We start from the raw sequence: 27207 nt of genomic DNA, 5'->3' as shown, positions 1-27207 counted from the left end.
AACGAAGGAACAAACATCCATACACAAAACGGCCCTTACAATCTGAGCCAACACCATGGTCCTATGAGTATTTAGGATTTAAGGCGACTTGGCTTTGTTTGAAACTTGGGCTCCTTTTCTGGGGCTTTTTAAATTACAACTTAACCGTTGGGAAAATGTTATGTTACATGAAAGACACATCTGCAGAAATAAGGGGTCTTGAATAGGGACAAACAGAGACCATGGAGAAAAGAGTTCAGGTTTCAGAGTGTGCATAAGAAAAACTTAAAATACTAAATAACACAGAATAGTATCGCAAGCTTCGAAGCTCTTTAGAATGTTTCATCAGGCTGGATATTAAAAAGCCAGGAGATGGTGGGGGGAGACTCTAAGGCTCTGATTGTAAGACTTCTTTGTCGGAATCCTGTGTAGAATGCCGTGCCGAGTTCGACATTAAGAGTCACAGGGTACCAGGTTGTTGTCTTGCTATGATGGGAACAAGATTTTTTAAAAGGTAGGCTTTCCCGTTGGAAATATAGAAACTGATAACTGATTAAATGTTTTACCTGATACTCCGATCTTTTCAAAGAACAGACAGATTGTTGTCTGTTCATTTGGTCTTTATTATCAGTCTTTTTTTATTTGCTTGGTGCAATTTTTATCCCATCCTCCTTCTAAAGAGCTCAAGGTGGCATACATTTTTCTCCCTTCCTCTTCGTTAGCTTCTTTACAAGTCTACAAAGGAAGTCAGGCGGAGAGAGAAAGAGACTGGCGTAAGAACACAGGATGAGCTTCATAGGAAGAGAATTTGAACCCCGGTCTCCCTTGTCCCGGTCAAACAGGATTGTTACGTTTTCCTCTCCCTCCCCTTGCCCCCCACATCTCTATACTCTGAGCTCCAGCTCTGCTTTCCTCAGTGGCATTTCCCCTTCGCAGCAGGACTGCAACCCAGGGCTTTCAGGACATGTGGAAAATCTAGCAGCTGAAGTCCAGCTTCCAGGCCTCGGAAGAGGGCAAAAAAGATGTTTTTGTCCCCTTCCCCCTGCCCACTGCAGCCCCCTGACCAGGGGAAGGATCACTGGCTCCAGCTCCCTGAATTTTGAAAGTCCTCTGTAACAAGCGGGCTAGAGGTGCATGATCAAGAGCTATTGATCTTCAAAAAACGATCAGCGTTTTTGACGATTAAGAGCTGATTGATCAGGCAGCTCAGCCTCATCTTCTAAAGCTTGAGTAGACTGACTCACCTGCTTGTTCTGCCAATATGCTGGAGCATAGCTTTTGTCTTCTGCCAGCTGCTGGTGGGAAGTTGAAGCTCTAGGCAGGTACCAGAAGGCATTTTCAAGGTGGTTAGGGTTTTCAAACCTTCTGTTAGAGGTTATACCTAGAAAGCAGAGGTGAGACTTGTGGTAGAATAAATCGAAATGCATCTAGGCCTTCGACAATATATCATCTAGGTATTGTCTGGCTATGTTACTCTGAGTCTTTCATGATTGATAATGAAACCAAAGAGGTTAAAAAATTCTCCTATTTCTCTCTAAATTATGCTTCACTTGCAGGTCCTCTTAAATGTTATAACATTCTCTGTAGTCACTTGTTTAAATTATTGAAATTAATCATTCCTTCTAGAAGAAAGATGTTGGCCCCTGACTAGGAAGATTGGGGGGGGGGGGTAAGGTAAGACCTGACAGATGCGACCTGCATAGAGGAATGGGTTTTGTTGCAAATATTACTGCCTCGTAATACCTGCTGAAAGCATCCAAGTAGTTTTTTGTTCTGTTTTCATGGAAAAAGAGGGAGAAAATGTGATAGGCTGTGGGAATATCCTATTGCTGATGAGCTCTGGCTTTCAGAATATGAGTTTACGAAAGCAAGTGGAATCTGACCAGATTTGAGATAGCAGCTCAAGTCAGGCATCGTGCCAAACCACAGTTAAGGAAACTTAACCGTGGCTTGGTGTGATATCTAAATGACAAAGCATGTGAATCTGTTCTAAAGGCTAAGCCTAATATTACTGGGAAAGCTTATACTCTATAAAGTGGGTAATTTGAATGTCTTCCAGGTTTGGATGGATCCTCAAGTGTTATGTTTTAGGTTCTTTCTTTTTTTTAAGGGATGAAGTAACTGCACTTCTGGAAATCATGCAGATTTCTGTACGCTATTATTTAAGCTCCTTTGAAGTTTTGGTGGCAACTTGTAATAGAGTGTCCCACCCCACACATTTGGAGAGGCACCTCCCAGCCTTCAGTTCTTGGATTACACCTTCAAACTATAAGCTCGTCAAAATACACTGACTGTGCAGTTCTATTTAGAGTTATTCCGATAAGCTTGGACTGAAGTAACCCTCTGAATCTCTTTGCAGACCAAAAGCTCAACCCCTTGTATTATTGTGTAGTTTCTTGGATTAGACAGCCACAGGCATGCATATATGTATATATACGCACATATAGGCAAGCAGATTCACCAAGTCAAAACAATTTTGGAAATAAAAACCATACATTTGCTTGCATGTAACTTGGCTAGTGGAATGACGTTACTTATTTCTTTCTTTTTCTGTGCAGATGATGAGCTGAAACAGAACATGGTCTACTTCGAATGCGTGTGTGAAGGCATGTCCTGTGGGAATGGCGACCGCTGTAGAGGTCATCGGTGCTTTGCCTCCTTGAGCATCAATAACGGTGCCAAAGTGTATCAGAAGGGTTGCTTCCAAGTCTATGAACAGGGGAAAATGACATGCAACACACCTCCCTCTCTCGATCAAGCTGTTCAGTGCTGTGAAGGATACCTGTGTAACGTAAATATTACAGCACAGCTGCGTGCAAAAGGTGAAAGCTACATTTGTTTTTCTTTCTTGGTGCGGGGAAGGGAGTGAGAATTGTCATTCTAATGCTCAGGCTTTGCTGGATAAGTATTCAGCTTTATTTTGAGGTATAGGATTTGGGAGAATCATGTTTAATTCATAGCTTTGGACCATAGTGTGGCTTTTATAAGCCACATATGAGCAGAAAAGATGCTAGTTGTGTATGCCACTGTTTAAGCAGGTCAAAAGGGGGTGATGTGACAGAACTTTAATCTGTCTATGTAGGAAATGAATAAATTCAGAATCCAAGCTACTGTTTAAGATCTGATGTTTGGATTGTTGCTGGACTCAGATTAGGGTATGAGTTCAAGGCAAAAACATTAGCAAGGATCTACATTTCGTGTAACTACCTGGAAAATTGCAGCATTGGTTTATTTTATCCGTTGATTGGAGACATTATACTTGGTGGGTCCCCACTAAAATGCTACATTACAGAGTGAAGCCATTGTGCCATTGGTATAGCACATGCTTTTTGTGCAAACAGTCCTGGGTTAAATTCCTAGCATCTTTGATTAAAGAATTTGGGAGAACAGGTTCAATGGAAGTCCTCCCTCTGCCTGAGGTTCCACAGAGCTGTTGCCAGTGGAAGTATATAGAGCTACTGGCCTGAGTTGGTATAAGGCAGCTTTGTTGCTTATATAGGGAAGACGACAACGTAAGAGCTCAGGAAGAAATACATGGCTTAAGCAGTAATAAACTGGTATGTAAAGATGAGGAACAAAGTGAGACAAGGGTACCATTTGACTAGGTCAAAGAAACCTGGAATCCAAGCACTTAAGCTAACTTGTAGTAGACTATGCAAAGTTTGGGTAGAAAATAAAAAAGAAATAAAACTGATCTTTTACTGTCAGAGCACATGTTGCTAGTACACTGTAAACACCATTTGTTAGCAGTATGACTGTTTATGAATTTGGATTTGTGAATCTCAAAAACGACTCCAAGGTTCACATTAGGAGGTTGGTCTGTTTGGTATCTTTACTATATGACAAATTCTCTTTAACTCAAAAGATTGGGGGAGAGGGGGTAAAGTTCTAGCTCCAGCACCTCACTTTTGCTTCTTGGTCTGAACATAGCTGAGTTCTGCATCTAAACTGTGTAAACATGCGTAAGACAATACATTTCAATTGCCCTTAGATTTATCTCTACAGTTGATCTTGTCCAAATAGTGTTCAGTTTTCTCTTGCATGGAGAGAGTCTCTAACTGTCTGTCTTGTTTTCTCTTACATAGGGCACCCGCTTCAAGGGGAACTGGCGGGTTACCCCAAGGAAATGCTCATCGTTTTTATACTTGCTCCAGTTATAGTGCTGATGATATTTTCAGCCATAGCTGTGCTGATCATCCGAAAAGTGCAGCAGCACCATATGGAAAGGCTCAACTCGAGAGATGCAGAGTATGGAACAATCGAGGGACTCATAGCCTCAAACGTTGGTGACAGCACGCTGGCAGTAAGTAATCCTGTCTCATGATCTGTTACTATTCACATCGCATTTTCCCTGCTTCAGCTTTTGATCAGTCTGCCAGAAACGTGACTCATGAAATACCGAGTGCTACGCGATGTCTCCTTTTTTACTACCTTTTTGGAAACATTGGATCTGAAGACAATGTAGTGCGGAGGATGGAGTATTGGGATTTGATTGCTGACGCCTGCATCAGAATCCACTCTTGATTGCAGTGCCTTGGGCAGACCACTATCTCTGTGTAATTTACTTTGAAAGATGATTATAAAGACAAAATGAAGTAAATCCTATATAGGTAAAGGTAGTCCCCTGTGCAAGCACCGAGTCATTACTGACCCATGGGGGGACGTCGCATCCTGGTGTTTTCTTGGCAGACTTTTTATGGGGTGGTTTGCCATTGCCTTCCCCAGTCATCTACACTTTACCCCTAGGAAACTGGGTATTTATTTTACCAACCTCGGGAAGATGGAAGGTTGAGTCAACCTTGAGCCAGCTACCTGAACCCGGCTTCCACCAGGATCAAACTCAGGTCATGAGCAGAGCTTGGGCTGCAGTACTGCAGCTTACCACTCTGTGCCACGGGGCCCTATATACATAACTCTGAATTTATTTATTTGCCCACATGATGCTGACCAAGATAGGGTGTTTCTTAGAGGAAGAAGGTGATTAAATAAAAGCACAATAATAAACAGCTATGATTGTAGTTTTGTGAACTAGTAAGGATAGCTAAAATATAAGAGATGTGCATTAAGCTGCGTTGCTCAGTGAATTATAGCTTATTTTAACAGTGGTTAGTGCAACAATTCTGATCACTCTACACCAGGGCGTTTTTTGAGGGGGAATGCTCCGGAATGGCATTCCAGCAGCTCTAGAATCTGCCCACGTGATTCCTTCCTCATTTGGCCCTATGGGCTCTGCAGAGGAGGTTAGGCTGCTTTGAGTTCATTCTGCTTTCTTGAGTGAGTGAGAGAGAGCAAGCTGGGGCCCAGCACAGGCTCTGCAGAGGAGGGTAAGCTGCTTTGAGTTCATTCTGCTTTTTTTCATGGGGATGGGAGGCTGTGTGTGCGCGCGCGCGCTGCTTTGAATTCATTCTGCTTTCTTTTCATGAGGGTGGGTGGGTCTGTTCATGTTTGTGTGTGTGTATGTTGCTTTCATTCTTTTGTTGACTGAAGTTGACATTGTTATGGCCCCCACAGCTTTTGAATGCAGATTGGTTCTGTGTTAGTTAAATATATTAGTTATGGTTATTTGTATTAGTTAAAATATCAGTTATGGTTATTCCAGTTTTATGCTAGGAATGGATAGCTGTGTCCAAGTCACAGAAGGCTTTTATCAATATATTCATCAGTATATAGGTGTCCTTATGTCTTAATAGCTGTAACTCAAATGGTTCTCCCCACCCGCAGCTGATTAACATCATACGGGTGTTAAGGAAGTTTTTATGAATATTGTTTCTCTGGGACATTAGAATATTTATGAGCATTTCACAATGTCACAACAGCTTAGCCATTGGTAAGATAGAGTTGGCAGGCAACAAAAAAAGCCATTTTAAACTAAGTATAAATATAATGCAGCTAAAGTTGAGTATCTAATTTTGAATTGCTCCAGTAAAGCAAAACCCTCCCTGAAAATTTGAAAATTCAGTATTCATTAGATTAGGAATTTCAGACTCTATGGAATTTTGGATTTTTTTTCCTACACTGGCAGAGGGAATCTGTTAGAATTTAGATTTGTGAGATGGGTTTGGATATTTAGAGGCCCCCTCCTTCTTGCATATTTTTAAATATGATTACAAAGAAATGAACGGTTTGGGAAAGGGAATGGAAGATTTCACTTTTTGTAGAGGATATAGAAAGGAAACAAACTGTTTCTCATAATAGTGTAATTTCCCAAGCTTACTAACATTTATCTCATCGTAATGCATTGTGCTGGGTTCCGTGAAGTGGCGTCACTTCTAGAAGTGAGATCATCACGCATTTCTGCGCGTGAGATAATAGAGACTTCCACCACCTCTTTTCCCAGAAAAAAAGCCCTGCTCTACACATTGTGACTAATAAATTTCACTCAATGCGTAAGCAGTTTCTCTACTTTTTGCATCTTCTCTGCCCCCCATCAGGAAAAATCTTCCTTATACTGCCTTCTCTGCGGCCCAAGTGGGTCAAATCATGGTTTGTGACTTCAGATGTCACAAAAAAACCCCTGCAGTTGGTACAAACTCTAATTACTGTGAAACCGTCTGAAATCTTGCTTTGAAATTCTGGTTTGACTCCAGTGAACAAACTCGAATCTGTTGGGTTGCCTGCATTCAAATATCAGAACCTGCTGGGGTTTGAAGAAATGATTAAAAAAACCCAACAGTTTCATCTGCAATATCTGAATGACACTGAATAGTTCAAGCATAAGTAGGGTTTTTTTTGGTGGATGCACTGTCTATAAAATTATCCTGATGCAGAATGCTTCCTAAATATGATCAGGCTCTTCTGATATTCAGAATTTAGATCCCCCCTTTAACTGCAGCACCCATGTGCTTCTAAAAAAAACCCCTATGCATGTGATTTGTACAAGCTTCAAAAGTTACTTTTCTAGGCATCTGTGGGTCAATGTCTCATTTGAAAAAAGTCAAACGTTCTCTCAGGGCACTTAGAGCTACTTGTGCAGTTCACTGGAATGCAACCAGTCTGTTATTTGAAGAGCAGACATTCAGAGATTTGCAACTTCCTTGCAGGAACAAGAGTGGCTGCAACCGTTTTAAGGGATCATGTGTGTGTCTTTGGAAGCTGGGAGAGAAAGTTTTCTAGGTTTAAGACTTCTAAAAAAAACCTCATCTGGATGTCATTTTTAGCTTCACATACCATAATGGAAATTTTGTAATTTTTTAAAAATGGTAAAAAGCTGCTAGAAATTCAGCAGAGAGATTTTGGGAATGGGAAAGTGAGTCTCTTGGGCAAGGGAGTACAGTCTGTGATGTGACTGTTGGCTGCCACCCTAGAACGGGAAGCGTTGCTTTAGAAAGGATTGAGTTCAGCACAAACTTGCTCCTAAAAACCATTAAGATTATCAAAAGATTTGAGGGTGGGGGCAGTCTGTAATCCTTGGCTCATGACAGCAGTGAACAGCTGGAGCATTGAACATTGCAGTGGGGCTGATGGTATGTACCTCTGGTAGAGAAAAAGCTGGCTGACTGACAAGGATAGGTCCGCAGGTTGCTTTTGAGTATTTTCTTTGCTTCCTCTGTATGTAGAATGTTTCCCCAATAAATGGTGAGAGCAGGCATATATTCCTGTGTATGGTGAAAGCCGTTTTAACTCATGTTCATGGCTCTGGAAACAGCACATGCTTCAGAATGTGTCTGTAGCCTTCGCCATGCGAGTTTCTCATAACCCGACTATGCTCTGATGGTGATAGCGCTGACGTGCTGACTGTGGCTGCTTCCTGCTGCTAGCCATCTATTCTTGGGCATGCTTATCTATCCTCCATTATATTGGCTTCCTCCAAGAAGCTCAGCACATGGTTTGGAGAGAGTGACTGGCCCAGAATCATGGATGAACAGGCATCTGCACCTAGGTTTCCCCAGCTCTGTACTTTTGCCACAACTCCAGACTGGTTTTCAATTTCTGGCTGACTTGAATGGCTAGGTCAGCTTTCTAATATATATGCTTAGTGTTGCATGTGGCATCACATTAGATATACATTATTTATTAAAATTCCAGTGAAGTAGTGTAGGTCTCCTGTAAGAAAACAAAACAGAAGTTCAGTGGCAGCTCAATGTCTTAACAACTTTCATGAGTCGGAGCTCACTTCCTCAGATGAAATGGGAAGAAAGAAAAACATTTCCCTCATTTTTACAGAATGGATTCTAAGAATCCTCTAGTATAGCTGGAATGGATCTGGGAGCAGATTGAGAGTTTACTTGTAATTAAAAGAGGTGGCAGTGGGAAAGTGGGGACATCCGTCAAAATTTGAATAAAAAAGTGTCTCTTTGGAAGTATTGTCAGATTTTTCTTACACAAAAGCTGCTGTGTGTGTTTGTAGAAGAACATAGCTGGAAATAGCCTAAAGAAACCTCGAGCAATCAAAGCTAAAAGGAAAAAGCCTTCTAACTTCTGTCCTTTGCTGTGTTTGTCAGCTTTCCTTTTAGTTATTGAGGTAAATGGTAAAAAGCAGTCATGTGGTTTGAGTACTTTTTAAAATAGTCTTTAATTTCATGCTTTTATTTTCATTGTTTAGTATTCTTTTTAATAATTTTTGTAAGCTGCTTTGGGAACTGAGAAGGGCGTAAACATCAGTAACTGCTGTTAAAACAAGGGTGATTAAAGGTCAGCTGTGGACTTCAGTTTTGGCAGCAGTGAAGCCAAATATTTTATGTCTCACGAAGAGATATCTTTGGACCAGTTCGTTGTTTGATTTTTTAATAGATAGAACAAAAACCATGGAGTTTTGATTGCTGGTAATCTGATTAAAAGAAGACATATTTATTCATAAGCGATCACTGGTCCACCATCTGTAGACATGTAGGAGAAGGTGAATTATACCTTGGGTTGGATCGGAAGTTTATTTATTTCATTTAAACCCCCAAAGAGGCATTCGCTCCTTCATTTTATACTCACAACAACTTTGTGAGGCAGGCCAGGTGGCTCTAGTTCACCCAGCGAGCTTCCATGGCAGAAAGGGGATTCAAAGCTGAATTTCCCAGATCCTAGTCTGACACTAACTACTATATCACACTGCCTCTGCAATATTTGCTATAAAAGAACGCTTCTGTCAGCAGAGCAAGCCTTCGCTGCCACTGCCTTCCCACTGCAGTCCACTTAGCTTCCTGAAATGCTGCTTCTGTATGACGGGGACCCCTGAGGAACAGCATGGTGAGGGTGAAGAGGGTAATGAGAGGGTAAAATCAATGAAAATTGCCCCAGCCACATTTGTTGCCAGAAACCAAATTGAATCCAGTCCAGTGCTAGCAACGGAGAGATTATTGGTGAGCAAATGAACATTGCAGTAACACTTTAGGTAACTGAAGCGTTTGTGTGAAGAGGGGATGTGTTGCTGAGCAGATGGATGGCCTGAAAAGTACATCTTGTAAAAAAGCTGCTAAGGTTCACTGGAAGGCTTTCTTTGGAGAAAAAAGACAGATGTTGAACTCTTGTCCCATTTCAGCTGCATGGAACGTTTTATAAGAAAGTGTCTCTTTGGAAGTATGGTCGGATTTTTCTTACACAAAGGCTGCTGTGTGTGTTTGTAGAAGAACATAGCTGGAAATATCCTAAAGAAACCTCGAGCAATCAAAGCTAAAAGGAAAAAGCCTTCTAACTTCTGTCCTGTGTTGTGTTCTTGATGGCTTGGTGCACCGTGTAACTTTGAAATGGACTCCTCTGGACTTCAGCATGTTCAACAAGCCATAGCACCAAAGAATTCAATTTATATGTTGGGAAAAAATTGTACCCCACCTTTGTGAGAGCTCCAGGTGGAGCCTGAAGATACAGTTATTTAAGGCAGTGGAAAGTGTGGAGTTCAAGACTTTCAGATGGCGCTAGAGCTTAACATGGTTATTGAAACTGAATTATTTGGAAGGAAACATGTTTTGCTGTGTTGTGGTGGCATGCCAGACAAGTTGTCACTTTACCAGCATTATTTTATGGAAGCAACTTTGCTATTGGCGTAAGTGCTCCATAAATTACCCCCTTACTTGTATCTAGCTAGCACATGACTTATTTCCTCACTAGGCACTGTCTCAGAACTGACTTCATAGACTCGTTATCTTGATAGGTAGAAAGAATGTTGTTTCTAAGTGAAACAGCTGTTTAGATTATTTACGTTGTCTACTCTAGGAGCAAAAATGGAACCTTGTGAAGTTGTTCCCAAGCCTGTTTAAGAATGCTCATCTGTAAACACATAAACATCCTGAGACGGGGGTGTCTCAAGGTACATCTTCTATATAGGACCCCCACCCCCGGCATGAGGAGGCAGTGAGACTCTGCTCAAAATGCTGTTTGTGGATGAAAGACTACCACATTAGGAGCAGGAAATTTTTGGTAGTTGCAGGGCTTTTTTTCAGCGGGAACGCGGTGGAATGGAATTCCGGCACCTCTTAAAAATGGTCACGTGGCTGGTGGCCCTGCCCCCGATCTCCAGACAGAGGGGGCAATCTCCGTGGCGTGGAGGGCAATCTAAACTCCCCTCTTTCTGGAGATCAGGGGGCGGGGCCACCAGCCATGTGACCATTTTCGCCGAGGGCAATTTAAACTTTAAAAAACTCCCCCCTTGTTCCAGCTGACCCAAAGTAATGTCATTGTGCGGTCTTGAGTTAACACTGAGTTCCACCACTTCTTTTCCCAGAAAAAAAGCCGTGGGTAGTTGCCTCAGTTTTTATCCAATTGAAATAGAACCCAGACAAGATAAAAGCGATGCTGGTTGGAAAAGCAGAGCTCTTGAAGGACATTGTGCTTCAATCTTTGAGGGGGTATCTCATTTGTAATTTTCCTTGGATCTCAGTGAGGTGGACTATAATGAATGGATGGATGATGATGATGATGATGATGATGATGATGATGATGATGATGATGATGATGATGATGATGATGATGATGATGATGATGATGATGCCTTTCTCAAGGATGACTCCTATTGGTCATGGTGGAGAGTGCTGTCAAGTCATGGCTCACTTATGGCGACGACTGGTGGGGTTTTCATAACACAAGACTAACAGAGATGGTTTGCCATTGCCTGCCTCTGCAACCCCTGGTCTTCGTTGGAGATCTCCCGTCTATTTACTAACCAAGGCCCACCCTGCTTAGCTTCTGAGATCTGATGAGATCAGGCTTGCCTTGGGCTATCCAGGTAAGGGCTTGAGTCCCATTACATGCCCCATTTTGGATTCTGACAAAGAAGAAAGAAGTTTTGTCCTCTTCATATGTACCACCTCTCTAGCTGTATTGGCAAGAAAAATGGAAGGCATAATTGTTCGCTAAGGGAGACTTCTCTGGAACTCCGGTGTCCAGGCAGTCGGGGTGGCATTTTGCTCTGCAGGGAGCAGAATTCAGTAGGGCAGTTCCAGTCTGTCCTGACTCCTTCTGACCAGCCCAATGACTGGCTCAGAGGAAGAGCCTGAGTAGTCAAGGCCAGGGAACTGGGAAGACCGGAGGGATCAGGGAGGGCCTGAGGCTGCTGTGGCGCTTGCCACCCATGCTCCAGCAGTACCAGAGGCCGCCTTGCCAGAGCCTGCAAAAGAGATCTTGCCACCAACCTCAAAGATAACCACTAGGCCTCCACCGGCTACTTCTCAGGAATGGTGTTGGCGGAAGGACTGGGCTGAGATTGAACAAAGGAGGCGAAGTGCCAGACTGGCAGCATGCAATCCCAGCCTGGATCCAAAACAGGGCTCTGAAAATAACGCTGCTTTGCTGGATCCTGGCCAAGGCGCAGTTCAGTCTTGGGAGCCTCATCACCTGCCAGCAGATACGGCTGAGCCAGAACTCTCAGTTGCATTGGTGGTTCAGCCAGTCCACTAAGCGCAGACCCTGAGTTCCAGTTCCCAGCCTGCAGCTCCAAGTTCCAGTCCATGCTCCCTAGTCTAGCTGGCCAAGCCGGTGGCCCTGTTCCAAAGGAGCTCAGACCTGGCAAGCCTGCAGAGTGCGAGACTATCTGCAAAACACGCGTGGCAATGGAGTCTTTCTCACTTCTTGCCTACTTTCCAACAAAACTCTGGGAGTGCTGTATTTATTGACAGAGGGAGAGGGAAATTATGAGGAGAGCGTGCACAATGTCACTGTGTATGTAGGGGGCTCTTATCCTCTGCCAAAATGAGAATTCAGCCATTGGGGAGGTATGTTGGTATTTTGGGTTGCTTGTAATTAGAGAGAAAAATCAAATGTCAAATATTCCATGAAGTCAAGAGTGCCACTGTGCAGAGCTCAGCTTTAATTTTTTGTAGAAACATTTCATTATGATGCAGGAGGGGAAGAGGAAGGGTTGATTGCTCCCTGCCTTGCAGCACTCAGGGGCAAATCCAGTAGCAGAGCAAAACTTTTTGTGGTTTTCTTTTGCAGGCATTTCTCCAAACCAAAACAAAAACACTCGCAAACAATGAAGGTCCCTAGGCCACACATGTAAATTCATAAAAGTTAGAACTGTGGTAGTGAAGCAGTGAAACAAAAATTTTAGCTCCTTCTATTATGTACTATAAGAATCCAGTTTGTCTTTTGTCGACCATCATTTGGCAGCATGGGATTGTGCCATGTGCTGAGCCCTCGTCAGAAGTTTGTCAGAGTTTCCCCTCAAAACTTAGAGCAGAACCACAAGTGACAAAAGGCACAGATTGGACACTTGTCAGCTTCCCTCAAGTTTTGATGGGAAATGTAGGCATCCTGGTCTCGCAGCTTTGCTCTCTGACTGCTGTCCAATGGACTTTTCAACTCACTTGTCCAACATTCCGCCAAGCTGCCTACATTTCCCATCAAAACTTGAGGGAAGCAGACAAGTGTCCAATCTGTGCCTTTTGTCACTTGTGGTTCTGCTCTTAGTTGTTTTCCACGCCAAGAAATCATTCTGCATCGTTCCAGAGTCCTCCTTATTTATCCAAAGATTCACACCAGCCAACACAAGAGCCCTTTGCATCCTAATAAGCCAATATCCTGAGGAAGGATATGTAGAGGAAAGAGGACAACGCATGACAGTCTTGTGAAAAGTGGCGCGATAACCACACACACCCAGCTCAGAGAGAGTTTCTGTTGGCACAGAAAAGAAATTATGGCAACTGTGAGGACTCACAGCCTAGATAGCTGTGTGTTGAATCTTGTAGTAAATTTCTGCTGACAGAAGGGACTTCCATCAGCAAACAGGACTACTACATCATTGGCCTCCTCCCCTGCTCGGAATTGCTGCTCCTGGGGGATTAGGGACCTCCAAGGAACGCCTTGGATGGGTAGTCTGAGGTATATAGAGGGAAACTTTCTGGGTGACCTTGGCCAAGTCACACACTCTCACAGGATTGTTGGCGTCTCCTTGCCGCCATTTTATCCTACATACGGTATCCTGACTGAGTCCCTTGGAGGGAAGGGCGGAATAGTAAATAAAAATTATTTCCAGAGTGAATGAGATAGAAAAATGGTTTAGTTACAAAGATTGGTGTGAGGAGAAAATACTCTTTCCCCTTCTAAACAGTCCTATTTTTTGAGGAGACACCTAAGCCAAAGTGTGCATGCACTCCTGGGCTTTTTAAAAATGAAACCAGAAAGAGCAATTTTATTTCTATGAAGTGTTTTTTAAGCACAAATTGTTTAAAAAGTTCACTGTTCCCTTCTTGGGAAGCAAAACCAGTAATCTATCTGCCAGTGTCACTTATTTTAAAATATTGTTAAGCTAATATAGTTGAAGGTACTTTCAGGTCAAATGTATACTTTTTAGTTCTGTTTAATCTTGTAGATCTCCCAGTATGGGCGGTGGGGGAGGGGCTGCTGAAATTGTGATTGTATGAATTTCTGTTTCTTCTGTTGTGGCACAAGGGCCTGTACTATTGTACATCCTGAGTGGATATCCCTCATTTACCACAACTAAGCACTCCTTTGGTGTATTCTCAAACACTTAAAAAAAAAAAGCTTTGAGATATTCAAGTGCTGCCACCTTGTGGGCATACCTGGAATATTTCAGCTAACGTCTTTACTGGCAGAGTTTATTGGTTATCTGGCTGCCAAGTTAACACTACTTTGTATCAAAGCGCTTAAGTTCTCCACGTTCTTTTTCTGAATATTGGGTGGCTTCAAGAACTGGCTGTTACTCTGTGCTGAAGCTAAAATAGAAAGCTTCACCACTGAACATTTGCAAAGGTTTTTTGTTAGGTTTTTAAAACTAGAATATTGGCAGTTCAGTTTTTGGCCAGTTCTGTTTAAAGGTTTGATTTCAAAGCACAGCTTTCCTTTCAGGGATTAAGTGTATTTTTTCTTCAAGGCATGGGCTGAGGAGGTGTTTCCTGAACTTCATGCTGTTTCTGTTTGATTAACCAGTCACGTCTCCAAAATGCCGTGTTGTTCTGACAATACAGTTATAAAAACAATGTCCTGTTGGCTGAAAAAGCCCATTGGTTGGGTAAACTGTGCTGAATAGGGCTGGCTTTCAGGAGTAGGGCAGTGTGTGCTGCATTGGACCAGGAACAGGTAGTCAGACAGAATCATGTTTTGGACATCTAGGCAGTAAGCATTCACAAAACTGGCTGTGCTCCCTTTTTGAGGTTTTTTTTTTGATGAACAGAATTTAAGAGTTTCAGTTTTGACTAGTGTGACTGTATTCTACTTTGCATGTTTCTTTGGATTTAAAATCCAAAGATGGTTTTTACCATCTTTGAAAATTCATTTTGTCATTCATTTTGTCATTCCTCTTTTGTGGTGTGGCCAAACTTTGTCCCTGAATTTTCTACAAGAGTCAGCGTTTAGGGAGAAGAGGAAAGCGCTTCAAGCTGAAACAGAGAATGGTGATATGAAAAGTAGTTGGAAATCCATTGCGTGTAATTGAAAAATTATGGGTACTAGTAGGGTTGGTTAGAAGGCTCACAGAGAGCCAGCTTGATGTAGTGATTAAGAGCAGTGGGACTCTAATCTGGAGAACCGGGTTTGATTCCCCACTCCTCCGCTAGAAGCCAGCTGGGTGACCTTGGGTCAGTCACAGTTCTCTGGCGCTCTCTCAGCCCCACCCACCTCACAGGATGTTTTGATGGTGGGATAATAATGGCATACTTTGTAAACTGTTCTGAGTGGATGTTAAGTTGTCCTGAAGGGCGGTATATAAATTGAATGTTATTGTTGTTATCATCATCATCATGCTGGCAAATCCAATTCATTAGTGGACATTTCCTGTAAAGTCAGAAGTGAGTGTCTCTTCCTTCTTTGTTTGAGCATTTGTTACCCAAATGTTTAATTTTATTTCTTCACAGGACTTGTTGGACCATTCCTGCACATCTGGGAGTGGCTCTGGTCTTCCCTTCTTAGTGCAAAGAACAGTGGCTCGCCAAATTACTCTATTGGAGTGTGTAGGTTAGTAAATGTTAATTTGGGTTTAGTATTTTCAGTTCCCCTTCTAGACCATTGGTTGCAAACTGCCTCCCAAATTTTGATTAAGCGTATTGTGGAACTTAGTGTTTTTATTTATTTATTTTAAATCCGATTACTGACTCATTGCTCAGGGAGCTGCTCCTAAGATTAAACATCCTGTCTGTTGCATAATATGTACAGTAAATAAAACTCACAAGTCATGCAAATGAGACTTTCATTCAGAGTGCAAATGGTGCAGAAAATGTTGATCACCCAGTGTTAAATCTTGCTGAACGCTGGGATTCTGTCAAGTATCCACAGTACTTAGGACTTATCAGAAAATCTTCATAGCATTCTTACCTTTTAATGGTGATATTTCCCTGCAAAAATTACTCCTGCATTTGTGTGAATTTTGGTACTGGACCTTCCTGAGAGCTAATGAATATCTGTTTAAGAGACCAAAGGTTAAGCCCGTGTTGGCTTACCAGTGGAATCTCTGGACAGGAAGTCTGTTCTATATAACATTAATGCCTCATAGGTATCATGTATCCTATTACTCTGGATTACACCTGTTACTGATGAACATGTGCCAGAAATGAGGTAAAGAAATAAGACCAGCTCCAGACCTGTATTGCTGCCAAATACAGCAGGTGGCATTGCGTTGAAGATAAATTTATTTTAGACTGTTCAGGTTGAACCATGGGTCTACAGTGTACAGATCACGTCTCACCCTCATGCTCAGTGCTACTGCCTTTTACTGGATACGTTGGTACACACATTTCTGTTGTGGCCTTTTTGTACCAAGCAAGCACCACTGTGTTTCATATGTGGATCTCTTGGTGAGTCTTCATGGGGTTCTGTGCTTCAGGTAAAAGGCCACAACTCAGTGGTTGAGCATCTGTGATGCATTTTTAAAGTCTTGGGAACAATCTCTGAAATCTCTAATTAAAGAAGCTCAAGATGGGTAGCCGTGTTAGTCTGTCTGTAGCAGTAGAAAAGAGCAAGGGTCCAGTAGCACCTATAAGTCTAACAAAATTTGTGGTAGGAAATGAGCTTTTGTGAGCCACAGATCACTTCTTCAGATCACAGATCACTTCTTCAGATATCTGAAGAAGTGAGCTGTGGCTCTCAAAAGCTCATACCCTACCACAAATCTTGTTAGTCTTACAGGTGCTACTGGACTCTTGCTCTTTTCTACTGCTAAAGAAACTCAGATAGCAGAGATGGAAAAGGACTCTGAGACTATGGGAAACTGGTTTCAATCAGTGTAGATCAGTGTTTCCCAACCTTTTTTTGCTGGAGGAACCCTTAAGTTAATTTTCAGATCCTGAGGAACACCTGAGGGAGTGAGGGAGGGAGAAAAAGAAAGAATCACCTCCCAGTCCGGCCCCATGTGCTGCTTGGCAAAGGAGGTGCTTCTAGGATTCTGGGGGTTCTTGGTATGTTTGGGACATGGGTCCCTGCTGAGTGGCCTTCTGGCTGAACACTGGTAAGAAACTAACAAAGTCATTATGATGTGCAGGCTCCAAGTTACAATCCGTAACATTTTGGCTTTGAATTAAATTGCGTGTCTTTGATTTGATCATAGTGCAAAGTGTACTGTTTTTTCCGTAAATGAAATTCACTGGTATAATCTTTGTACTACTTGCTTTTACCAGGAAAAGGTCGATATGGAGAGGTCTGGAGAGGACAGTGGCAAGGAGAAAACATTGCAGTAAAGATCTTTTCTTCCCGAGATGAAAAGTCCTGGTTCAGGGAAACGGAATTGTATAATACAGTGTTACTGAGGCATGAAAACATTTTAGGTAATAATGACATTTTGCATATGGGCAGGTGTGGGGCAGTTGAGAATACTTGGAGCCGGGGCCTTTTCTGTGTCTCTTTTCTTATAACCTAGATGTTTCTTGCATTTAGACAAAGGAAGTATTTGAATAAATGATAGCACTTATTGCATATAGCCAGAGACCATTACAATCAATCACAAAGAATATAAAAACAAAGGAAGTAAAATCTTTTCTCAGAGTATTTCTCTATGAGAAATGCCATGCTGTAATGATCTGCATGTTTGTTTCATTTGTATAACCTGTGTCTTTGAATCTTTAGTTCCAATTCTCTTTACTTTACCTTAACTTATACCTCAGGAGGTCCCTGGTTCCAATCAACACTCCTTATATTTCCACTCACACTGAGCTTCAGGTCAAAAAGAGCAAGAGTCCAGTAGCACCTATAAGACCAACACAATTTGTGGTAGGGTTTGAGCTTTCGTGAGCCACGTCTCTCTTCTTTAGAGCTTCAGGTGTTCTCTACTGTATCCAGGCATATGCCTCGAGAACACCTTCCCTTTTCTGTGAGTGTGACCTATATATTCCCTGACTCCCTCAAAAGGCTCTCACTGCCACCAAAGTCTTTCACCTTAGACCTTCTCAATGTAACTGGTGTATAGGAAGGCTTGTTATAGATGGTAGTTTGACAGAATGGTCAGTATGTGGTCAGTATAGAATTTCTTTATAAGTACATAAACATGATGGTTGCAGAGTTTTGATAATCATATTGGTTTCTGAATAGTTCTTAAACTTAGCAGTTTCAAATATAATTGTATCTTTTTAAAAGGTATTTTCACAGACTCAGTCTCCCAGAGTGATTTTTCCACACAGATCTTCTCTATCAGACTTAAGTCTCTTCTCATCCAGGCCTTTCCACACCACTTGCCTAACCTAGCTAGAATAATCTCTCAGATATATAACCTGACTTGCCTGACTTATACAGAATTAGGTTCTCAGGCTTCCACACAGTTTCTACACAAGCAGCCAAGCCCTGCCTCCGGTGCACAGCGCATGATTATCTCATCACTAGCTTTTTTGCTTTAAGGGCTCTGAGGATAGCAGCTGTGGGGCCAGACATCTGTGCTAGCCTGAGCCCATGAGGCAGGACTGTTCCCTTATTGTTACCCTATCCCTGTGCTCCTGCTGTCTTTGAACAGGATTGGGAACCAAGACTTGGCTGCCCTTTGCCTCTGTCAGCAGCAAGATGCTCCTCACTGCTTCCCAGGGTCCTCTGGGCCTCCTGCAAATAGAGTTTGCATATGGGGCCCTTGTGTGCTGCAAAACTGGATCTTTTTCTGTGCAGGACAGTTCTCTGGTGGGTTGACTTGAATCACTTATGGTTGGTCCAGGGCTGCCCCAGTGTATTTTTTCATTGCAAGCAAGATGAAGTATTTATTAGTTGACTTTAAACAGGAGACTAATTCCAAAGAGGTATCCTTGTACATTTGCTCCTAGTGAAAATAGAATTCAGAGGCATCATAAAGACTCACAAATTCATTGTGGCCTTGTTATAATCTGTTGTCACTTAAAGTTCGCCATCAGATACATGAGAAAACATCTAACGAAGAGGGTGCTCAATAATTCTTGTTGAAAACTCTTGTTTTAGATAGGTAGGTAAAGGTAGTCCCCTGTGCAAGCACCGAGTCATTACTGACCCATGGAGGGACGTCGCATCCCGTCATTTTCTTGGCAGACTTTTTGTTATGGGGTGGTTTGCCACTGCCTTCCCCAGTCATCTACACTTTACCCCCAGGAAACTGGGTACTCATTTTACTGACCTCGGAAGGATGGAAGGCTGAGTCAACCTTGAGCCGGCTATCTGAACCTGGCTTCCGCCAGGATCGAACACAGGCCGTGAGCAGAGCTTGGGCTGCAGTACTCTGCACCACGGGGCTCCTTCTTGTTTTAGAGCCCCATGGCGCAGAGTGGTAAGCTGCAGTATTGCAGCCCAAGCTCTGCTCACGACATGAGTTCGATCCTGGCGAAAGCCACGTTCAGATATCTGGCTCAAGGTTGATTCAGCCTTCCATCCTCCTGAGGTCAGTAAAATGAGTACCCAGTTTCCTGGGGGTAAAGTGTAGATGACTGGGGAAGGCAATAGCAAACTACCTGGTAAAAAGTCTGCCAAGAAAACGTCATGATGGGACGTCCCCCCATGGATCAATAATGACTCGATGCTTGCCTTTACCTTTTTTTAGATATTTATCTGAAAAGTCTTAGATTTAAGTTTGAGAACTGAAGAGGTGATAATTGATCAATAATTGGGGGTGGGGAATCCCTTGATTATGTTAGGAAAAGCCAGTGAAACACGCTGTATTTGGAAATGGCCTCCTTTATGCCTCTTACCATGGTGACCTGCAGTTCTATTGGGGGTGTAAATCCAGCTCTGTTTAGATGGGGGGGGAGCTGACTGACCCCCCCCCCCCACATATGTTTCTCTTTACCTTTCAGGCTTCATTGCCTCAGATATGACTTCCAGGAATTCCAGCACTCAGTTGTGGCTAATCACACACTATCATGAGATGGGCTCTTTGTACGATTATCTCCAGCTCACAACACTGGACACGGTCAGCTGCCTCCGGATTGTCTTGTCTATTGCTAGTGGCCTTGCACATTTGCACATAGAGATATTTGGGACCCAAGGGAAACCTGCCATTGCTCACCGCGACTTGAAGAGTAAAAATATCCTGGTTAAGAAAAATGGACAGTGTTGCATAGCAGATTTAGGTGAGTGGGTATCTTCTTTCTGTTTTGGTTTTTCTGTTTCATTTTAAATACTGAAAGGATGCTATGCAATCCTCTGGTAACCCAATGTAGTTCTTGAGGACATTTCTTTAGCTGGAGCCAGGTAATTTTGGAGTTGCTTTGAAAGATCCCCTTGCATCCACTAGAGGGCACTTACAGTAACTCTCTAAAAATCTGTTTGCTAAGTCACCTTGTACCAGCTGGGTACAGCTTTGTAAAGAATATTTATTATGTGCAGTTTTAAAGGCTTGTGTGGTAGGGTGCTAAATATTGGGAAGACAGGAGTCTTGCATGAGAGGTTAACAATGCAACCCTTCGCGGTTACACATTTGTATCCCATTTACTACCCTGAGCACAGACAAGGATGCTTCTGCTTAGGATTTTCATGCAATAACTGGAGAGCATTCTGCAGTCCTATAACCTCCCTCTCAAAGGAGCCCTCTCAGAGTTTCTACTACTGCTTTGCACAGTGATCCGACTGTGGTGTGAGATTGCCCGGTGGCCTTTCTGCCATGTTGTAGCTGTTATACTGTGCCATGGATAGTTTAAATTAAAGCTGATGCTAGCCAGTCTGTGTATCACATGTGGTGCAGTCATTTGTGGCCCAAGCATTGATGTGGGGGTGGGGGGCAGTACATGTTACAGGGATCTAAAGAGGCCCTCCTTGGACCGCAGTCCTATTATTACGATATGGCTTGTTCAAAACATTTCATAATATAATGGAAATGCTGCTTCGATGGCTTATAAGATTGTGTGTATGGGATAGAGTCAAAGAAGTGGGGGCATGTTACAGGCTTGTTTTAGCCTTCCAGACTTGATGGTTGTGCCCCACAGGCAGCAGAGATTTGTGAGCTCCTGGAGAAGAGGAGGAGGATCTTCTGGACTTGGTTGGGTGTGTCTGGGATGGTCATATGTGCACTCCTTGCTGTTGCGGTGTTGTGCTGACGCTCGCTACCCAGCAGATTAGATCAGGGCAAAACCATTCCAAGGCATAACAGTGGGCTTGCGGTGGTGGCCTCAGTGGCACATCGACTGCAGTGTGCTTGGGAGTGACGCCATCGAAAACTTGATGCTTGTCTTGTGACGGATTTGGTGAGAAGTGCACAGTGTTGGTTTTGTATCCTATGTCCTTGCTCAGCCAGGGGTTTGTACCTTCCGCTTAAGAGAGCCTTCCTCTGATGGAAGTGATCGGTCCATTGGTGGAAGAGCCACTTTCCTCAGAGGAAGGGACCTTAGACTGGAGGAAGGCTTCCCACTTTTCTGAGCAGAGTGGTAGGACCATTGAATTTGGGGGAGAGTTTATTAGTGGTCAGATGCAAGGGTAAATGTGATAGTTACAGTGATACATTGCTCTAACTTTCCATTGCTCTAACTACAACAAGCCAAAAGAATCATCTCACCCTATGGATTTTTTTTTCCTGAGAAGGATATGAAAATACATAGTATATGGAGTAGAGATCTCATATACGCAGCTGGATCTTATGTGGTATTGCTTGGTTATTGTATAACGTGCCTTTGCTTCTGTTTGGTTGGAATGGAAGGCCGGATTAGTGTCTGAGATTGAAGTAAATGCATTTTTAATCTTAAGTGCTGTATGCCACTCCAGTGATAACTTATTGATAGATTTTGAAATCAGCAGTCAGATGGACTTGTTCATTTATTTATTTTGTAGCTGTTGCCACCAGTACTTTAGCCAAAGTGGTGCTATTTGGGACCTGCGTCTCAATAAATGGTTTAATGGTGTGGAAGTGTACTGCAGACTGACTGAGCAGAACAGTTTCTTTAGACTTATTCCAGAGGATGTTTATTTCCCGAAGCGCATCTTATATTAGTGTGTGTTTTTGGAAGATGAAGGCATTTTATTTGCCTTTTATATTTCTCATGGCAGTTATTGGTCAAATATATGAGTCAGTATTGCCCTCACTTAAGGTTTTGATTTACTCAAAAGTTCTGGAAGAACTAAAATGACCATCTCTCTCCGTGAATTACTCCCCGCCCCCAGCAGTGGTTATGAAGCACTCAAGTTTCTGGGCAAGGACGTGTTTCATCCATGCAACGAATGAAATGAACATTTTTAATTGTATGTCTTGACTAAAACGGAAGTATTCCTGTTTGGCTGGTACTCAGCCCGTTTCTGCTGTTTGGAAGGGTGGTTTTTCAAACGCTTTACTTAATCTCTCGGCCATGCTACTTTCCTAACTGTTCTTTAAGCACTACTCATATTATGATGGGTTTTAGTATTTATTTAAAATATTTCTGTGCTGCCTTTCCACCCAAAAAGGGTCCCCAAGGCAGCAAACGTTAAAGCATTAAAACGATATTGTAGGGAGGGGGTCTCGGATGTTTTGCCTATGAGTTGGGAACGATGGGCTCCACCGTTATGTTGCTTTACATATTACCTGTTGCTTTGAATATGTACTCATATATACTGCTTGTGCTTCATGTTGTCTAATGTCAATCCTAGAACGGATTATGTTCTGTTTCAGCAATCCTTTAACCCTGTATTGGATCCTTGCTAATGCTATGTTTCTGTAAGCTTGTATTCATCTACCCTATGACGTTGTTTATGAAAATGCCCTTGACAGTGTACGGAAATGCCTACCCTTGTCCTTTCTACTGATTGTACTGATCTCACACTATGTAATCCGCCTTGAGTCTCAGTGAGAAAGGTGGACTATAAGTGACATAGATAAATTAAATAAATAAATTAACATTTCATCATTGAAACAGCATTTAAAATATAGGCATAATAAAACAACTCAATAAATATAAACAATTCAGTAAAAACATAGACAAATGCATGTAACGCACACTGTGAGGCTGACGAAGACAACTATGGAGGAAGACAAATCAATCTTCCTGGGGAGGGAATTCCAACGTTTGGGCACCTTGGCCGAGAAGCCCTTCCTTGGGTTGCCATTCACCAGGCCTCAGGTGCTAGGGACACCTGAAGCAGGGACTCTGAAGATGACCAGCGCGGACAGGTAGGTTCATATAGGAGAAGGCAGCCCTTAGATATGCCTGCCCCAAATCAATATAAGGCTTTAAAGGTCAATACCAATTCCTTGAATTGGACCTGGAAGCCAATTGGGAGCCTGTGTACAAGACTGGAGTGGTCTAGTTCCTACGATCCGTTCCAGTTAACGCTCTGGCCACAGCGTGCTGCAGCAGTTGCAGCTTCTGGACATTTTTCAGGGACAGCCCCACATAGAGCACATTGAAGACATCACAGTGGCGAGATCTTTCGTACTCAGAATGGGCTGCAGCTGTCTCCTCCGTCAAAGCACCCCTGGCCACCACTGCTACCTGTTTATCCAACAGGAGGTCTGGGTCCAGCGGGACCCCATGGTGCGAACTTCCTCATTTGAGGGAGTGCAACCCTGTCAAGAGCGGAAGATAGCAACATTCTTGGGTCAAACTGTCCTCCCACCAATAGCACCTCCATTTTGTCATGATTACTTTTCAGCTTCTGAGTCCCCATCCATCCCTAAACTGCCTCCAGGCACCTGTTCAGTTTCCACAGCCTCCCTGGGATCTGCTGGAAGCATGAGATAGGGCTTGTGAGTCATCAGTACACTGGCCCAGTCTCTGGATGACCTCTTCCAGCGGCTTTATGTAGATGTTGAAAAGCATTGGGGACAAGCTAGAACTTTGTGGAACCCCATCGGTGAGAGGCCAGTGGGTGGAGGAGCAGTCCCCCAGAACCACACCCTGAAACCTACCTTCAAGGTAGGACTGAAACCACCGCAGAACAGTGTCTCCCAGCCCCAGCCCCCAAAGGGGTTTTCCTTGTCTTAAGAATTTACATACATACTTGTCTATAAGTAACTTATCATTGCCAAAGGCTTATCCCTATTCGGTTCTATTGAACTGCAGTTCAGCACTTAACATTTTTTGAGTGACAGTAATAACATTGGAGCTGGCAGCGAGCCAGCTGGGGTGGAGAGACTTGTCTTTGCCATCTGCTTGTTTCACATCATTTGTGGCAGGTCGAGCACTCACGTAGGGTCAAGTGCTGTAGATTATCCCCTCCATTGCATTAGTTTTGCAGTGTTTTCATTCCTTTGTGCAGTCCCCCCTTCTCAGGCTGTTCTCTTGTATTGTACGTGTTGTGTCATTGTTCTGTATGCACGTGCTCTTACTTTTTGTGGTTTTTTTTTTTTTTTGCCATGCATATTTTGGGAAGTTCTCAGTCTTCCTTCTTGGTGGTTAATTTCACCTATTTTGTAACCTGTCAGATGGATTTGGGTTTGGGCCTGTACATAAACCTTGGCTCAAAAAGCCAATCTTTTCTCAGTCTCCATTTCAGTTGGGACTATTAATATCACCGCTTACCCTGTTGTCTGTAGGCCACAAATGCAGGAGCTACTGTGATCTGCTTTGCTTTCTGACGTGTTAACAGGCAGTAATTTTAATAACCCAGATAAACTTGTAGTAACTCCTCTCTTTGGATTACAGGCCTTGCAGTCATGCACTCCCAAAGCACTAATCAGCTGGATGTGGGGAACAACCCCCGCGTGGGTACCAAGCGCTACATGGCCCCAGAAGTCTTAGACGAAACCATCCAAGTGGACAGTTTTGACTCATACAAAAGGGTTGATATTTGGGCATTTGGACTGGTCCTATGGGAAGTTGCCAGGCGCATGCTTAGCAACGGTAAGTATATGTTATATATGTGATATATAAAATGAGTTGACATTAAATGGGTAAGCATCTATTTCATCTTTCTAATCATTGGTGCCTTCTTCCATTGCATATATGTGTGTACTGCCAAGTAATTCAAACTTTTACTCCATAATGAACAACTTGGTACTGTCACAATAATTGATGTGCCAGACACAACTATCAGTTTTGGCTCCTGCAAAAAAGGGGCACTTGTTGAATTTATTTATGATTTAGTTCTTGGTCATGAACCAGATTGAAAATACAAATAGAGATCCACAGATTAGAATTTGTATCTCATTTTATGTGAAAGCGTTCTTCTCACTACTAAATATATGCCAGATTTCTTTGATGACTTGTGACTGGCAATTCTCTGAGGGCAACCCACTGAGTTCCACCACCTCTTTTCCCAGAAAAAAAGCCCTGGTCAAGATCCTTTAGAGCGCTAGCGCCTTAAGCAACCATGACTAGTCTGGAAAAGTAGCCAAGTATTGATACTAAATTCCAGAACAGGATTGGGCTGCTAGTCTTCCCTGCATCGCCCCTTAAGGAATGGAGGCTTTTATGATAGGCCTTTGCAGCTGTGTAGCACTTTCTGAAAAGCAAATATTTCATTATTCATACATAATGCAAGAAAACGGCCTTGTAGCTGTCATTGGAATACACATCTATTGTGGTTGGTGCAGTGCATGATAATGGCATGGTTTAGGAATGCGAAGCATGCCCTTATGGAGGAAGAGCGGGAGACTAAGCAATATGGACCTCATCTACATAATTTCCTTTTTGCCATTTTAAAGCCAGAGGCTTATTTGCCACGGAGAAGCCTTTTTCAGCAATATCTGCCGTAATGTCATGGCAATATAAATAATACATATATGACCGTTGTATTGGTACGCCCTTAAAAATACTTGAATTTAACTAGTTTTAAATATTTGAATTAAACTAATTAGTTTTAAAGTACTTAGTTTGGTGTATCAGTTCTTAGACGAGTTACTTTATTTAGCAGCATTGTTTGCTCAATCTTAATTACTGGAACAAGGAAAGTAAAAGATGTTTTTAAGTCAAACGAGAGCAACGCCCATCAGAAACCAATGTAGAACGAATGTCACCATCTATTCACATTCGCTCGAAAACATTTGTTTCATGGGAGAGGGGTTTCATAAACATTCTGTCAACTATATTTCTCAATTCTTGGAACAATGTGTGTCGCTTGGAGACCCCTGAGAATTTAATCCGTAACATTAAGGTTGTTATGTTGAACTTTGAGTTCTGAACTTTGCCTGAAATTGCATGCTATAGCTCTCTTATTTAAACCACCCAAATGTTGTAGAGCTGGTGAGTGGTGACTACTTTGTTGCCTCTGCAAACAAAGAGGCCCCTTGTATTTTGTTTGTTTTGAGTTATATTGTTAAGTAATATATTTTAAGTAAAATATGTAAAGTCAGAACAAATCGTTTCACTTTCTGTCCTTTCGTTCAACCAATTGTAGTGATAGGACAATACTATCATTAAGGTGCTTTTGCCATTGAAGTAGTAGCAAGTCCCATGTTTCCTTCAAGACTGTGACATTATCCATACCCTCTTCCCTCACTTTTCTCAGGGGAGAAAGGAGGGAAAGGAGGCTTTCTGGATTCCTGAAGGAATGGAAAGGTCACTGGACTGATTAAGCCAGCTGACATTAATGGGTGGACTGTTTGACGATATAGGAAGATGAGAGTCCTTGTCAACCTGGATGACCAGTGGCTCTCAAAATTAGCTGCTCGTGCACATTGGAAAACAAAGAGAAGCTCTGGGGTACTAAAGATGAGAACTGAAGTCTCCCGGTCTTAGGATGTTGCTCTAAAATACAGCCTGCCCCATTGATTGAGCCAGCAATTGTGTTGCTTGAGGATTTTCCCTTCTGTTTGTAGGTGCTATATTGAATTGATAATTCTAGTTATGTACTTAGTTACAATGTCTATGTACCAGGAAAAAAACATAAGCCAGTTACCAGCTCTTTGGGAGGATACACTAGAGAAAACAAGGCTGGTGGCAGCATGATGTGTTCATCTATGTATTTTTCAGCCCTACATGATAAGGCAAGCTCAGGGTGACAATGTTAACATTCTGTGTGCTTAGACATCTTATTTATTTAGCTTTTTATGCTCTGCTTTTCTCACCAATGAAGGACATAAAGTAGCTTACAACATTGTTCTTCTACATCCATTTTATTCTCACAACTATTCTGAAGATTAGCCTGAGAATGTGTGACTGGCACAGGGTTACCCAGCAAGCCTCTGCAGTTGAGTGAGACGTCATTGCTGGGTCGCCAAGATGCTAGCCCAACACATTGTTCCTCTTTACTGGAGTATTCTGGGGGGAAATGGCCTGGTTTGTGTAATGAAGAATGTCCTTGCTGTGCTTGGGGCAAATTGATGTGAATGCAAAAGCAATACGAGGTAGAGGGGAGAAGAAGCCAGACATCTGATCATGAATGTCCAACATCGCATCTAGTTAGACTTCCAGGGCACAAGAATTAGAGAGCAGGTTGTCTTGTTTCAGCCACGGCTGAGTCTGTTCCTCTTTGGGCAGGGAAAGAGTACGTGAGTGGACAGCCAGAAGAAAAATAGCAATAGCCACAATCAGTTACCCTGTCTGCTCTCTCCTTCTGCCTTTTTGATTTTATAGA

At 42.7% G+C, this 27207-nt stretch overlaps 1 protein-coding gene across 1 annotated transcript in view; it reads left to right on the top strand.

Moving 5' to 3' along the window:
- The window catches only part of ACVR1 (activin A receptor type 1), a 106672-nt gene that overhangs the window by 72287 nt on the left and 7178 nt on the right, over window positions 1-27207 (top strand). The window contains exons 3-8 of the mRNA XM_054971128.1: window positions 2538-2801; window positions 4065-4282; window positions 15213-15312; window positions 16968-17114; window positions 19584-19859; window positions 24336-24533. Of these exons, the coding sequence (XP_054827103.1) occupies window positions 2538-2801; window positions 4065-4282; window positions 15213-15312; window positions 16968-17114; window positions 19584-19859; window positions 24336-24533 (1203 nt within the window). The remainder of the gene's footprint in view (window positions 1-2537; window positions 2802-4064; window positions 4283-15212; window positions 15313-16967; window positions 17115-19583; window positions 19860-24335; window positions 24534-27207) is intronic.

Source organism: Eublepharis macularius, chromosome 2 (assembly GCF_028583425.1).
Source record: "Eublepharis macularius isolate TG4126 chromosome 2, MPM_Emac_v1.0, whole genome shotgun sequence".
Taxonomy (NCBI): domain Eukaryota; kingdom Metazoa; phylum Chordata; class Lepidosauria; order Squamata; family Eublepharidae; genus Eublepharis; species Eublepharis macularius.
This window is presented reverse-complemented; position numbering and strand designations above follow the sequence as displayed.